Here is a 13,667-nt window from a genome sequence, read left to right as displayed (position 1 = left end):
TGCTTGAACATTCTATTTGGGCCCCAATCTACTTCCTCTGCATTAAGATATCATATGGAATGTTAAAAAGGAAGTTTTGTGGGGCCAACTATGATGCTGATAATGGAACTCTCTTGAAAGGGTCTATACTGTATAACAGCTAGTATTAACATAGTTTATTACACGGCTCTTCAAAAGAAAGCCAAATCAGGCTACCAAAAAAAGAAAGGAAGACAGGAGGAGAGAAAACAAAATGACGGGAAACAATTGTGACTTCTTTTCAAAGAAATCACAAACTAAAAGGAAATCCATGGTGCTAATCTGCTTGAATATCTCCGCAACCATTAGTGCTAAAAACGAGCAGAGACAACCCATTGAAAGAGCAGTTCAATTTCAAATGATAATTTGGTTAAACAATGCTGTTTGCGTACAACACACCATTATAATAGCCTAATTTGAAAACATGTTTAATTTTAAATGAATAGGCTATAATTAATAACAATAGGCTTGGTAGCTCATTGGTAGCACATCGAAACTAAATGTAAAAAAGTCCTGAACTTGATGAGGATGATTACTGGACATAACTGGGGTGCAGATAAGCAGTCTTTAATGGATATTTATATAGCATTACCGGTAATAAGGTCATTTATAGATTATGGAAGTATAGTAGCACAGCATGCAAATCTAATTTAGCAAGGTTGGACAGAATTCAGTTTAGAGAACAAAGAATGGCCATAGGTGCTATTAAAACGACTCCAACAAGTGCTATTCTGGTAGAGACAGAGGAAGTCCCACTTACATTAACATACATTAAGCTGTCTTTAACATATAGGGTACAACTGATGGGGGATAGTCAGAGGTGGCAAAAGTACTCACTTTCCATACTCAAGTAGAAGTACAAATAGTTGTGTTAAAAAATACTCTGGTAAAAGTAGAAGTACTGGTTTAACTTCTTTACTCAAGTAAAAGTAACAAAGTACAGGCTTGGAAATTTACTTAAAGTATAAAAGTAAAAGTAGTTTTGTGAATGACAACCATTTTTTATGCAACGGTACCTGGACCACACAAATGTTACCAGCGGCAAGAGTGCCAGTCTCTCTTTTTAAATCTTCCCATAACCTGTTGCCCTGTTTCTTGGGCAGTTTCTTAGGAAGCGCTGGCACAGAGTTACAGCGCCTAGAATATTGTTTTTTCTTTCTGCCGGATAACAAGCATCTCTGAACTGACAAAATTTCAGCCCTCTAGGTCTCTTGATATGATTTTAGAAACGCAATTGAGCCCTAGCACCAGGTCTTGCGAAGCTGTGTGCAAAAGTAGATCAATATAGAATAAAAAAAAATCAGTATTTTAGACCATTATTTGCCAAGGTATGGTCATGCGTTTTGGAATGCCTTATGGAAACTCCTCATAGGACTTTTGGTTACCCAAAATGCATACTGACAATAAAAGTATGCATTTCTGAGGTCTGAGGACTATTTGGATTGTGTGTCAGGTTCTGATATAGAATGACTACACAAAATGGAATAATTACATAAAAGTCTCTATTTATGCATTTTCTTTGTTGGCTTCATGGGTGTGTATGAGATGGGCTATACATCTGCACAACTAATATTGGATAAAACAACATGAATATTTAATTCCTATGGATTCCTGTGAATATTTCAAGACCAGAAATGTAGTGGTAAAATATATAATAAGAGGTGGGTAAACTATGAATTCTGTGATCACAGTAAGAACATGTTTGATTATGGTGGAGGTTATTGTCCAGTGTTTATAACAATACAAGTGGCATTAAGTGGTTCATAGAGTGTTGATGAGTGTACAATATACATATTGTTATTGTGGATAATACAGTGTGATTTTTAAATGCTAACAGCTGTAATTGGGGAATTAACTCTTTTGAGAGGTGGATAAACTCTAATAAGAGGTGGAGAAACTATGTATGAAATTTCTAAACTGTGTTTTGCCTACTTGCGTTTAGCAGCCTCCACTACATCCCTGTTCAAGACCCAATGCTGCATCTAGCCTACTTATTGCTAAGGATATAGGCTACACTGCAGCTAGAAGTTAGGGAGGCACCAAAGGTGAGGGCATTTTTGACTATTTAATTGAGACATAGGCTACTACTACGTGCTAACGTTAACGTTACTGCCATCAAGCTGCAATGATTTTCCGTGAATGAATGCCGCCCAAATCGAGTCATCTTGTAGTGGTGCTTCAAGTGCAACGTATATTCCCATCCGCTATTGATGGCGCGAAAAATAATAACGGTAGGCTACTGAAATTATTTGAAACTAAAGTAACGAGCCAGTTTTGTAGAATGTAAGGAGTAGAAAGTACCGATATTCGTGTTAAAATGTAAGGAGTAAAAGTAAAAAGTCGCCTCAAAAATAAATAGTAAAGTAAAGTAAAAATATCTGAAAAATCTACTTGAGTACAGTAACGAAGTATTTGTACTTTGTTACTTCCCATCTCTGGGGATAGTAATAATCCAGCAGCATCAGTATAGGCCTAGGCTACTAAATGATTGTTGGGAGTATCAAACAAAGGCTAAAGGGTTTGGATGGAGCATAAATAAATTATAAATAGTGAAATATATCTATCCTCTTTATTTTATGGTTTTATTAAATGTTTTACTGATGGATCAAAACACCAAAATGGTCTTGATACAGTGGGCATTAAATGAAATGGCCACTTCAGTCCCGCATTACGTGACGTGAAGCTGCGTGAAACTTTTGTACCACTTTCAGCCACTGTGCGTCGCTCTGCCACTGTGTCGCTCTGTCAGTAGCCTGCCTGCCGCCCCTTCTGCAGGAGGCTACCTTTAAACATAATTGTTGCCGACAGGAATCCCAGCCAATGAATGTAATAACAAAATAAATCATGCAGAAGTTTGCCAATGTCATATGACGTGGGGAATTAACCACTTTCCTGAACCTCTCCAATCCAATTAGCACTCTGATTTCAAAGACCCACAGGAGACCGCACCAAGACGAGAAACGCTGAAGACTGTTGATCCTTTATTCACCGTATTGCAGTGAGAATACAATCCAAACCATGTCTATATTGAGCTGTCAGGCAATAGAGTGATGAGTTGCAGCTGCTACCCTGATGAGATCTGATCTGAGTGTGTCTGTGCTCTGCCTTTTATGCTCCTCGGGGCCTGAGATGCGCCTCCCTCTCCAGGAGCGTCATCAGGCCCCTTTTAGCCAATCAGAATGTTTTGGGACTTGAGATATTGGTGGAAACCCCCTTTCTTCTGTATATTAAAAATATGTGTTGCTAGGCAGAATATACGTTGTCAAGTTTTATGTGTAATCTGTTGCCAGGCAGAGTATGTGTTTGTTAGGTTCTATGTGTAACTTCACTTTTGGTTTCACTTCTTTCTCTGGAAAGTCCCTGCATCTCCTCTTCTGCTAAGCCCCATTCTATTTATACTTTTCTGGTAAGTCCCTTTCTCTCCAAAACCCTGTCTGGTTTACTTTCACTTTTAGCCTTTGACAGTTCCGTCTCATGACTCAGGAAATGTTGCATAACAGTTGCACAACCAACATTCTTACAATAAATGGATCATTTCTGATAAACCAACACATTTCTGATAAAACACACACCAACTGTTCTATTTAATTAAAACTACCACAATCAAAAATGACCTCGATTTAGGCTACTTGGGTATGGCATAAGGATTGGCTTTAACGAAAATCGAAATCTGCTTTTGATAGCCTACCGATGCCGCTCCACAAAACGAAAAAATATCATAATTTGTTATGAATAACTGTAACGTCCATTCCTGCGTTAGCCTACTCTTTATCTCTAATATATTGACTTATTGTTTCCATAGGCATGCAGTGATTGCTTATTGAAAATATAAATTAGCCTAGACACATTATTTCATTGTAGAGATATGCTTCTTGCACGCTCTCCCTCAAACAGGTTGGCTTCAGCCCGCACCTCCCCTACGCAAATCAAAACAGTGCACTAGACCATGTTTACTCTGAATTATTTCGGACTTCGACGCAATCGGATAACACTACGACCAATGTGTACAGTCCTCCAACGTTGCAGCGCTGTCTTCATCAGTTTAGCTGGTTTCCCGGAATGTTGGGGTAAAAGTAAAGCGCATAAATGCTCTTTGCCAGAGTGTCTCGCAGAGACAATTCCATTTGTTAAACTCACCTCAACAGATTGAGACACATAATAGTTGGCTATCAGCGCTTCTACGCTTACTCTTCTGAACTCCACTCCAGACGGTGGCAGCATTTGCATAGTTAACCACGGAGAGGAAGAAACCAGAGCCTGTCCCTTATTAGACATTCTCTGAAGAACTCACAACAAGCAGGAACTTGTCTAGAGTCCGGTGTAGTACTGTCGACGTTACCTCAACACTGTGATATTTTAGGCGGATAAATAGTCTTTCAAGTCATATCAGACATAAGTAGACATTTACGGATCTCAGTTGGCGAGTCAGTGAACTTGCGGAGGTATGTACAGTAATTATCACTTTTGTTCAGAAATTCTAAAACAACGTTGTTTTTTAACACTTCAAAATAACATTTGCTAAGTGAACCTTATATTTTTCAGAAGCCTTATGTGTGTAGATTTGAACAAAATCTGGTTTGGTTCTTAACGGGAGCATTTACTGCCTGAAATATCCGATTTTGTTTACCACGCTCGGAGTTATAGTGCTGGCCTGATGGGTCGCCTATTTACGCCGTTTCAACGGCACATGAACGGTTAGACCGAGAATTCTCGTCATGAAATTAAAATTCCACTAGAGCTCCAAGCGGTTGTGTACACGCAGCCTTACAACACTGTTTACAGCTTTTCGAGTCACGGTAAAATGTCATTTTTGGTACATAGCTAATTTAGATACACCTATGGTGTCCGCCGTCTTGGTTTGTATAGAAATGGATATTAAGTGACACACGCAAGACGGCGGAAATACGGGACCGACGGTAATAGGGGGAGTTCCGATAGTGCGTGTTTGTAATTTGTGCCAAACTGTAGACTAAGTTAGCCAATCATGATTGAAGTGTTGAGAAAGCTCAACCCTTTCCTAAGAGCTCAAAGCTCAGATCACAATCATTACATGGAATTGATGTGAAGTAACTAATTTAGAAAAAAACGTGCACTGTTAATTTACTCACTGTTATTTTTATTTAATTCATCTTGAGATGTTTTAAGTTTACATTTCAGCTCAGTGAAGCACTTAAAGCACCAACACTTCATTAAGTTACTTTTCTTGTAGAATTGTAAATCATAAGTCATAGGACATCCTATATAGGACAGTAATTAAGGGGAAAAAAGTGAACCTGCTGCGGTGTTAAATGCGATGTGGTTGAAAATTTGGGTGCACCTAACTTTTGTGCTGGTGCACCTAAGAAAAAAAGTTAGGGGCACCAGTGCAACCAGTGCAAAAAGTTAGTCTGGAGCCCTGGTAGGTGCTCTATATAAATTCAACAAATAGACAGACATACTGTACAATAGAGACAACAATATACATTGTGGCAGATACCAACACAATATACAAAACAACTATACAAATAAGACATAATACGAATATAAGTACACATGGAGTGTGATGCAGAGTGCAAAGTAATAGTGCAAATGTAGTGTGCAAGACACATATTGGAATGATAAAGTATGTAATGTGCAGGTGAACGGTCAAAATGGGGATGACCCCACTTATCTGCAGTTCAGGAGAGTGACGGCAGTGGGAAAAGAGCTGTTCTTGTGTCTGGTTGTTTTTGTGTGCAGGGATCTGTAGTGCCTGCCAGAGGGGAGGAAGTTAAAGAGTGTGTGTGCAGGATATGTGGAGTCTTTGGTGATTGTCTCTGCCTGCTTAGGTCCCAGAGTACAAGTCCTGGAGGGAGGGCATTTTGTTCCTCCTCTCCTGCAGCTTAGTGACTGTCGAGCAGGGCGACAGCAATATGTCATCGACTGGAGCAGAGGGAGGTGACTGGGAGCTCCTTAAGAGTATGAGCAGCTCATCCATCTTCTCCTCAAATGCATCCATTCGCTGTGCCATGCGGTAATGGTTGTCCTTATTGCTATGGAAAAATGGATGGTGTTAGTTTTAGTTGTTAAATACATTATATTGTTGCATATGTGAACAAATTAAGTGAGTCTTCTTACCTCTTATTTCCGTCTCCATGGCCAAGCCACCTCCCTCTGTGTGATGGAGTCACTTGTGCTGTTTACAACAAAAAAAAGTTAGTTACTCTCAAGTTCCTCGTCATGAAATTGTATTTACTTGGAAATACATTCAAAGACACTGTACCTTCAACTGGGTCCCAAGATGAAGTGGCAGGTGTTATAATAGACCCATCCAGCTCTGGGCTATGAGCTGGTTGCCTGTGTGGTGTTGACTCATCTAAAAAGAAAGTAAATATGAATATTGGTCAGTTCATTTATGGTAGGTTTCTTGCACATGACATTTGCAAAAGATAAACCTATGCTGTTACATTAAACAATCGCTAAAAAGAAAAACTCACATGCAGGTGGTGGAGGCAGTGACATCTGCTGACCTAAAAAAAGGCAGGAAGAGACATACATCAGAACAGTAACATGATATGCACCAGATTAATAAACTTGAATGTCAGTAGTTCCATGGTAGGAAATATGACTCAACTGGTTTCTTAAATACATGTATAAATGTTAACTTACAGATAGGGCTTCCAGGCACACGCACCATCCTGGAATGCTTTCTTGCTTGCGGAACGGATTCATCTGAAATAAAAGACCATACAATCTGCACTGATTGCAAAAAGAATATTTGAATTGTGTAAATAATGTAGTCTGTATTTAAGAGGTCTTACCATCACGTGACGCTGCACTGCCTTTTGTGGACGCTCGCATCTTCTTCCGCCTCAATGCTAGAAGTGTCCATCAGCCGCTGACATTTTTCCATACCTTTGGTGTATGAATCTACGTTAAGAGAACAAAGTTTTTGTGAGCCAGTAGTAGAAAAAAGCAGTATTTCCATACAGAGAAAACTATTATTGATAGTATTGCAGCAATCAGTCACCTGTACACAACCAGATTTTCTTGACTGGATATTTGGCCCAGCTTTTGACTTTTTGTATTGTGGCCAAGATAATTTCTAATGGGGAGACACAGCATCCATAGAAATGCATGGGCTTAGTTTGTAAAGCCAGTATGGCAGCTGTGTATAGCCTCCTACCGAAGATCACAGTTAGCCTACCACTCGAAGGCAGAGGACAAAAGTGTGTTGAGCAAAATGTCTGAATTTCAGACTTCTTCGTCCCCGGGAGAGCGCAATAATTCTCCCCATGTTATTTTCCCATAGCAAAAATTGCAAGATAGGCTACCGGATCTCAGCTTTTTGAAGGCAAAATTCAGAGGTCTATTCACTTGAATCGTCTATCCGAAAAACTGTTAAAAGATGGCCGTCGATGTATACATTATCTATAGCCATCTTTATGGCTCTAGTGTAGCCTACATATGCAGGACTGTTCAGTAGGTTATACCCACTTAAAAAGCATCACCATCTCAGTATACCCACTTAAAATAGACTAGGATACATTTGGGGTTGATCACAGTATAGCCTACCCACTACAGCTAACTACTAGCCTACATCACAGTAGCCTAGATCCAGCTACATACAGTATCCACTAGCCTAACTTACTAGACTAAGCCACTGCTGCCGAGTGACTTGCCTAAAAGGACTGACTGTACACTAAAACTAATTAAAAGAAACGGTAGCCTAGTGCTATTATTTGTAACATCAACGCGAGCAGTTTAACACGATGACACAAAACATACAATGCTGCAAAACATAACACGTTGAGAACAGCAAACAAAGATGAACGAGCAATGTGCTCTGGTAAATTACAAACTTGGCAGAATCGGAATATAACAAAGCCCTACAAGTGAAAGGACTTAAGGTTAAACCTCAAACCCTTGCATTACAACCCCTAGGCCTACATCATGAAACTGTAACATATCACTTACTTTCGTGAGATCGAATTCAAGACGAGTGTAATCCATTCCAAGACTTCTTTCAGCGGTGTTCAAGAATCACGGAATTCAAACAGAGCCCGTTTACGGAAGTCAGGACAAGACTTCAATCGATCACCTGAAAGCATAGGCGCTGTCTTCCCCCTACTGGCGTGGGGGTAGGCCTACGTGTAAGGGAGAGCCTGTCTGATTGAACTGAAGTGAATTGTGAAATGAAAGAAGAGAATTTTCTTAGTTGTGAAAAGTGTTCTATTGATAGATTCTTGTTTAAAGTTCATTCACCTAATACGGTAAAAAAAAGCACAAAAGTATATATTTTTTATTTAGTAAAATTTATATTAGCCTAAAATAAATATTATCTTGATACAATGTTTACCTTACTTAGATTTTATAAGACCAATCGTTTGAGTGGATCTGAATCAAGTGACTGCAAACATTTTGTATGTTACTTCAAAAACTGAAATGGAGCTTGTTTAAATAAACATTTCAAAACCGCACTCAGAACAACCAAAGACAACCAAATGGGAACGTTGTGTGAAGGTACTGTGCAACCACAGGAGAACGTTTTAGTTGGTTGGTTCCCTTAACGTTTAGGAAACGTTAGAACCCTTAGGAAACGTTCCCTAACCGTTAGTTTTTGGATTGGTTCGAACTAACCTTTAGGGAACCATAGGACGTACCAAACGTTCCCGAACGTTCCCTTAACGTTTTGTGTTAGTGGGGACGGCGTCAACCAATAGAAATTCCTATGGTTTGCAGTGTTTCCCCTAGAAAATTTTCCAGCAGCGGTGCTGTTGATCGTAGGAAGCCCCACACCCCCCCCCCACCAAAAAAAAGAAAAATTTGAAAAAATGATCCTTGAAATGGTTACTTCTGGTGGATTTTGTGAAAGAAATGGACAGATTGAGTTACAAATTATGACATAACCATCAACACAAGCATTTACAAAGCATGATTATTGCAGTACTTGAACAGGATTATTCATTTTTTTCTTTCACCTTTTTCATTTACATTATTAGTAATTAGCCACTGTACAACGGTACACTGTAGGCCACTGTACAAACTATTACTATTTAGAATATACAGTGCTGTGCATAAGTTAAGACATTTATTTATATAATAACATTTGTTTATTTACGATACATGATACATTAAAAAATAATTGATGTCCTATTTTTTTAAATTAAGCCATTAAGACAAAAGGCAAACAATTTTTTATTCCTCCCTTTAGTCAATTTCAGCATGGGTGTCTTAACTTTTGCACAGCACTGTATAAACTATATAGACTTCTCTTTCATGTCAGGTGCTGTGCAAGTCGAATTGAGTGCCTGTCACTTTCATGCCGTGACGGCTTGCTTGATTCTCAAGGTTTTAAGCTAACAGTAGCGTTGTTGTGCATGGTGCATATGTGGATTAAATTAATTATGTTTCCCCTGTCATTTGGTAAAATAAATGCTCAAAAACTCGAAGAAAATCTATCTTGGATTATAGCAGATAAGTGTCATATCTAATTTCGTATCATGTCTATAATTTTGGTGAGCTCTACAGGAATTACAAACTATCTCAGATGTAAATGGTTGCGTATCATATTACTCAAATTCAATTAAACCCACCAGTAGGCTAGCTAGACCTTAGTTTCACAGCCTAGGTATTAGCAACACGGCTTGAAATCATTGCCTGTATCACAAACAAAAACGAAACAATGCGTGGAATTTATCTGGGAATAGGCTACTGAAGGTAGGGGCAGCTATCTCGCTGGTGTGTTTAATTTGGTTCCTTGGTTAACATAATGTAGGCTACGTTTTCTTGCACAAAAATGCATCTGCTAATAAACTTAAACATAAACACAAACAAGCGTGATCTCCTGTGGAATCCTGACTGCGCCTTCAACGTTAGCCTATTATTATTTGTTGACATGAAACCTGAACGAACGGCAGCTGTTCCTGAAGTTCACTTGCGTCTTTTATTTTTTTTTTTAATTAGCCAACTTTTTTTTGCAGTGGCGCTTGATTTCCAGCAGCGGCACTACTGGTTTCCTTGCGCATGCTCGCGTTGCTCACCACAGCTGCAGGAGTTGTCAAACATTCACAAGTTGTTTTAGACAGATTTGAAGTCGCATTTCATATCTATCCCATGATCATTACACTACAACTTGTACAAAATACATGTAAAATAAAGGCTATAATTTCGAACCTGCAATAAATACGCACACCTATGAACCAGACCGACTTTATCAGCGCATTATCGCTTTGAGCCATTCCAATTCTCTCTCTATCATCAAATCACCTATCAATTAACCACGCAAGCAACACCGTGGCAACATTTTGTTTTGCATTAGGTGACACAAATGGTATTGCCATTATCTTATAACTCCTGAGCGACTACCAGGCCTATGGTTTTGAAAAGTCAAATGTTCCCTGACAAAGACATTCGAAAATTAAGAATGGTTGTTGACTTGAAAAATACGCTAATTTTTGCATACTCCCTTCATTCAACTCTTGAAGACATTGCGGTGTGGTGCGCTAAAATGTACATCGTCATCACCAAATACATCTTTTATTTTTAGTTGATCAACCACAAAGAGTAGCATACTGTGCACAGTGCACTGACGGCCGTAGCAGCCCAAGGTAACCAGTAGGGGTAAACGATTTTGGAAAAAAAATCTAATTGTGATTTTTCTCACCAATATTGCGATTGCGATGCGATTATTTTTAAGCTCTTTATCTTCTGTCTTATTCAACAAAGACAAGCAATATATTATTCTATAGTATGACCAACACAAAATTAGATAAGTTAAACATAAACTGTTCTTTCCTGGAGCCCAGGCTTATGTTATGATGGCATTAGGTCATTGATTGATGAATGAAATATTTTTTATTTAACTATTTTAATCACATTAGTAGACCTATATTTGTTGAACTTCCAGCCTTGTAAACATTTAATGATTCTTATACGTTTCTATTTTGTTTCTATTTCATGTAGATATGATCTTCTTTCCTTAGTTAACAGTTATGTCTACATGCAGTGGCACTGACACGGCTTCTCCTTGTCCTGTGCTGTCCATGCGCTCGCACACACACACACACACACACACACACACACACACACACACACACACACACACACACAGACCCGCTCCTCTCCTCTGTAGACTACTTGCACCTGAATCGGAAAAAACTACTGTAGATTGTTGCAGCGCAAATAAATGCGGCCGAATGACCGTTCCGCTTGGTGTTAACTAAAGGTTAGCATCATCAACACCGCAGCGCAATACGCATGGATGCAAATTAACTAGTTTGTTCATATCACAACAAAGCCAATCGCGGAGACAAAACTCTTTAAACAGGCAAAGTTAGCAGCATGTATGTAGCCTAGAGCCTTAGCTGGTAAGCTAATGTTAGAACAGCTGGGTTTTTGGTGGTCTTCTACTGTACTTGCGGATAACCTTATGCATCGATGAAATGTTTGCGCCGCCAACCCCCTTGGATATCGCAAATGCTCCAGTAAACAAAGTGCACAGGTGAATGGCTGCTGTGCAGTGCAGCCTAAACAGTCGTGGAGTTTTAATCGTCAGCTGGACAAATGAACGAAGTTACCAGCCAGAGTAGCAGCACAGGGGAATTATGAACTAGAACCAGGGACATGGCAGGTTCGAGCAAAAGGTAATGAAGAGGTTTATTTTTAACCAAAGTAGATCTACTGATCAGACCTTTCTTGACACTGTTAGTCCTCTTGTTTACATTCTTCAGTGGGCGGTGTGAAGAGTCGGTGGCGCGTCGGCAAGCGCAAGTATAAATGCGTTTTGGTGACGTCACATATTACGAAGCGTAATCGCAGCCTTTGCGGTTTGAAAATTGCATTTCATCATATCGCGATATTATCGCAAATGCAATAAATCGTTCAGCCCTAGTAACCAGTTGTTTTAGATGAAGGGCAACCACTTGTTTCAGATAGCCTGGACAACATGTTACCTGGGTGTTGCCTACCTTATTAATTGATGGTAGCCTACAATAGTTAATTGTATCACACAACAGCCAGGTATTAGTTGGCTCAAGGAGTAGGGAATCAGGCTAGAGAGATTCAAGCATGTGTTGCTTTTGCGGGATCGAATCCAGTTTAATGCTAGTTTTCAAAACATATACTTTTTTACATGTCTTTTGTCCGAGTGGCTGTAATGTAGCCGAGCGCTCATGACATATGAAAAGCGACTTCAAACCACCTAAAACAACTTGTTTGTGAATGTCTGACAACTGCTGCAGCGCATGCACGCGCAAGGAAACCAGTAGGTGGAGAAACCAGAAGGCACACAACACCAGCATTGGCAATTCAACATTCACATATTGAGCTTCTTTTTCACATGTCTCTCTATAGGGAAACAATCAAGTCAGAGTGCGATATAAGGACACGTTAGCAGTGAGTGCTACTTCCATACAGTCAAGTGTCATTTCTAGTAAGATATGCTAGAATTAGCAAGTGTAGTTGTAGGTAGTGCTACGAGAGGGAGGAGACACTGAAGAGTTTTTTTAATGTAGAGAAGGACGCTCAGACTTCTCTTGCAGGAACTGGCAGTGCGTTCAACCAACGGGGAGCAATAGACCCAGAAATGCTTTCTTCAGTCAATGACTTTCTCTCCACACCATGTTCCGACTCATGTAGTTTGCTTTGCTTTCTATGATTGTCTTAAAAAAAGGAAATAGTTCTCCAGATCTGTTTTCATTTATTTATATATTCACACACAAATATATACTTATATTATGAATTTACATATGTAACTGTGTTACTCTGATTACAGGCAACAGAAAACTTTAGGTGGGATTATCTTGGTATGATCTGTTGGGAACATGGATCTGCCGTTGACCTTCAGTAGTACTGACACCACCCCAGTTGGTCCGAGAGTGAAGGAAGAAGACATCAATGACGAGGAATATGGTCATATGATTGCATGTCAAGATGAAGAAGAAAAGCACTTTGCAGAGCCGCACTGTAAAACTGAAACCGACATCACAGAGTTCAGCGTCACCGGCAAAGAAACGCGGACAACAGTGAAGACCAAAGAGAAGAAAGAAGAGGATGTGAAAGAGCTCGATTATCTCCTGGGAAGTAAGTCCTTTCAGATACCCCTATCCAGGCTTGTAAATTCACCATTTTAGGGGCAAGGCCACTTGTCCCTCAGTTGGGCATATTCGGTGGGGGGGCACAAAGGCCACATGTCAGGGCACAAGGCCAATGTTAACTAGTAGGCTATAAAAATGATCAAAGTTGTATTTAGCCTATTCACAGCAGTACACCAGCATCACTGTATGAAACATTACAAAACATGACATATTACATAGAACTGTAAATCAGCTGATCATCTAATATTTACAGATATCTAGGCTATATTTAAAGAAACCGTATGTAAGAAATGTATTTCAATTAATCATAAAATGGCCCTGATATGTCACTAGACATTAAGAAATCATGTTCATTTCAAATACAATATCACTGGTGCTCAGATAAAGTTAAAATAAGCCTGTTCAAAGCATACTGTACTCCTCTATACACTGCCCATTTATGGACCAACTTTAAAAAGTCAAGCATCCAGAAGCTCCTTGTCTATAATGATGGGTTGCGTGTACAGCTTAAAAAACCCAGGTGGAGCAGTGCAAGTGAATTATTTTGTAGGGTAGGAGTCAGCACATTCCATGCACTGTTGAGAAACCTAATGT

General features: G+C 39.4%; 1 protein-coding gene and 1 long non-coding RNA gene across 3 annotated transcripts in view; one reads left to right on the top strand and one right to left on the bottom strand.

The window, feature by feature from the left end:
• Positions 1–4,232: 4,232 nt before the first annotated feature.
• Positions 4,233–13,667, top strand: part of LOC143120476 (uncharacterized) — a 33,497-nt gene continuing 24,062 nt past the window's right edge. Inside the window, exons 1-2 of one of the 2 annotated variants that reach the window (XM_076281376.1) lie at positions 4,233–4,460; positions 12,752–13,059. In XM_076281376.1, coding sequence (XP_076137491.1) covers positions 12,801–13,059 — 259 coding nt within the window. In that variant the 5' untranslated portion in view covers positions 4,233–4,460; positions 12,752–12,800. The remainder of the gene's footprint in view (positions 4,461–12,751; positions 13,060–13,667) is intronic. The other variant, XM_076281377.1, reaches the window with a different exon arrangement.
• Positions 6,263–8,032, bottom strand: LOC143120837 (uncharacterized). The gene is made up of 5 exons (XR_012986342.1): positions 7,954–8,032; positions 6,798–6,906; positions 6,646–6,708; positions 6,474–6,506; positions 6,263–6,352 (listed from the first exon to the last, which is right to left on the bottom strand). It is a non-coding gene; the product is annotated as an uncharacterized LOC143120837 (long non-coding RNA).

Source organism: Alosa pseudoharengus, unplaced genomic scaffold (assembly GCF_046254945.1).
Source record: "Alosa pseudoharengus isolate Yale_2024_CS ecotype anadromous, Long Island Sound unplaced genomic scaffold, YU_APseudo_1.1 YU_APseudo_1.1_scf_1, whole genome shotgun sequence".
Classification (NCBI taxonomy): domain Eukaryota; kingdom Metazoa; phylum Chordata; class Actinopteri; order Clupeiformes; family Clupeidae; genus Alosa; species Alosa pseudoharengus.
Note: the sequence above shows the minus strand (reverse complement) of the source record. Positions and strands in the feature narration are given on the sequence as shown.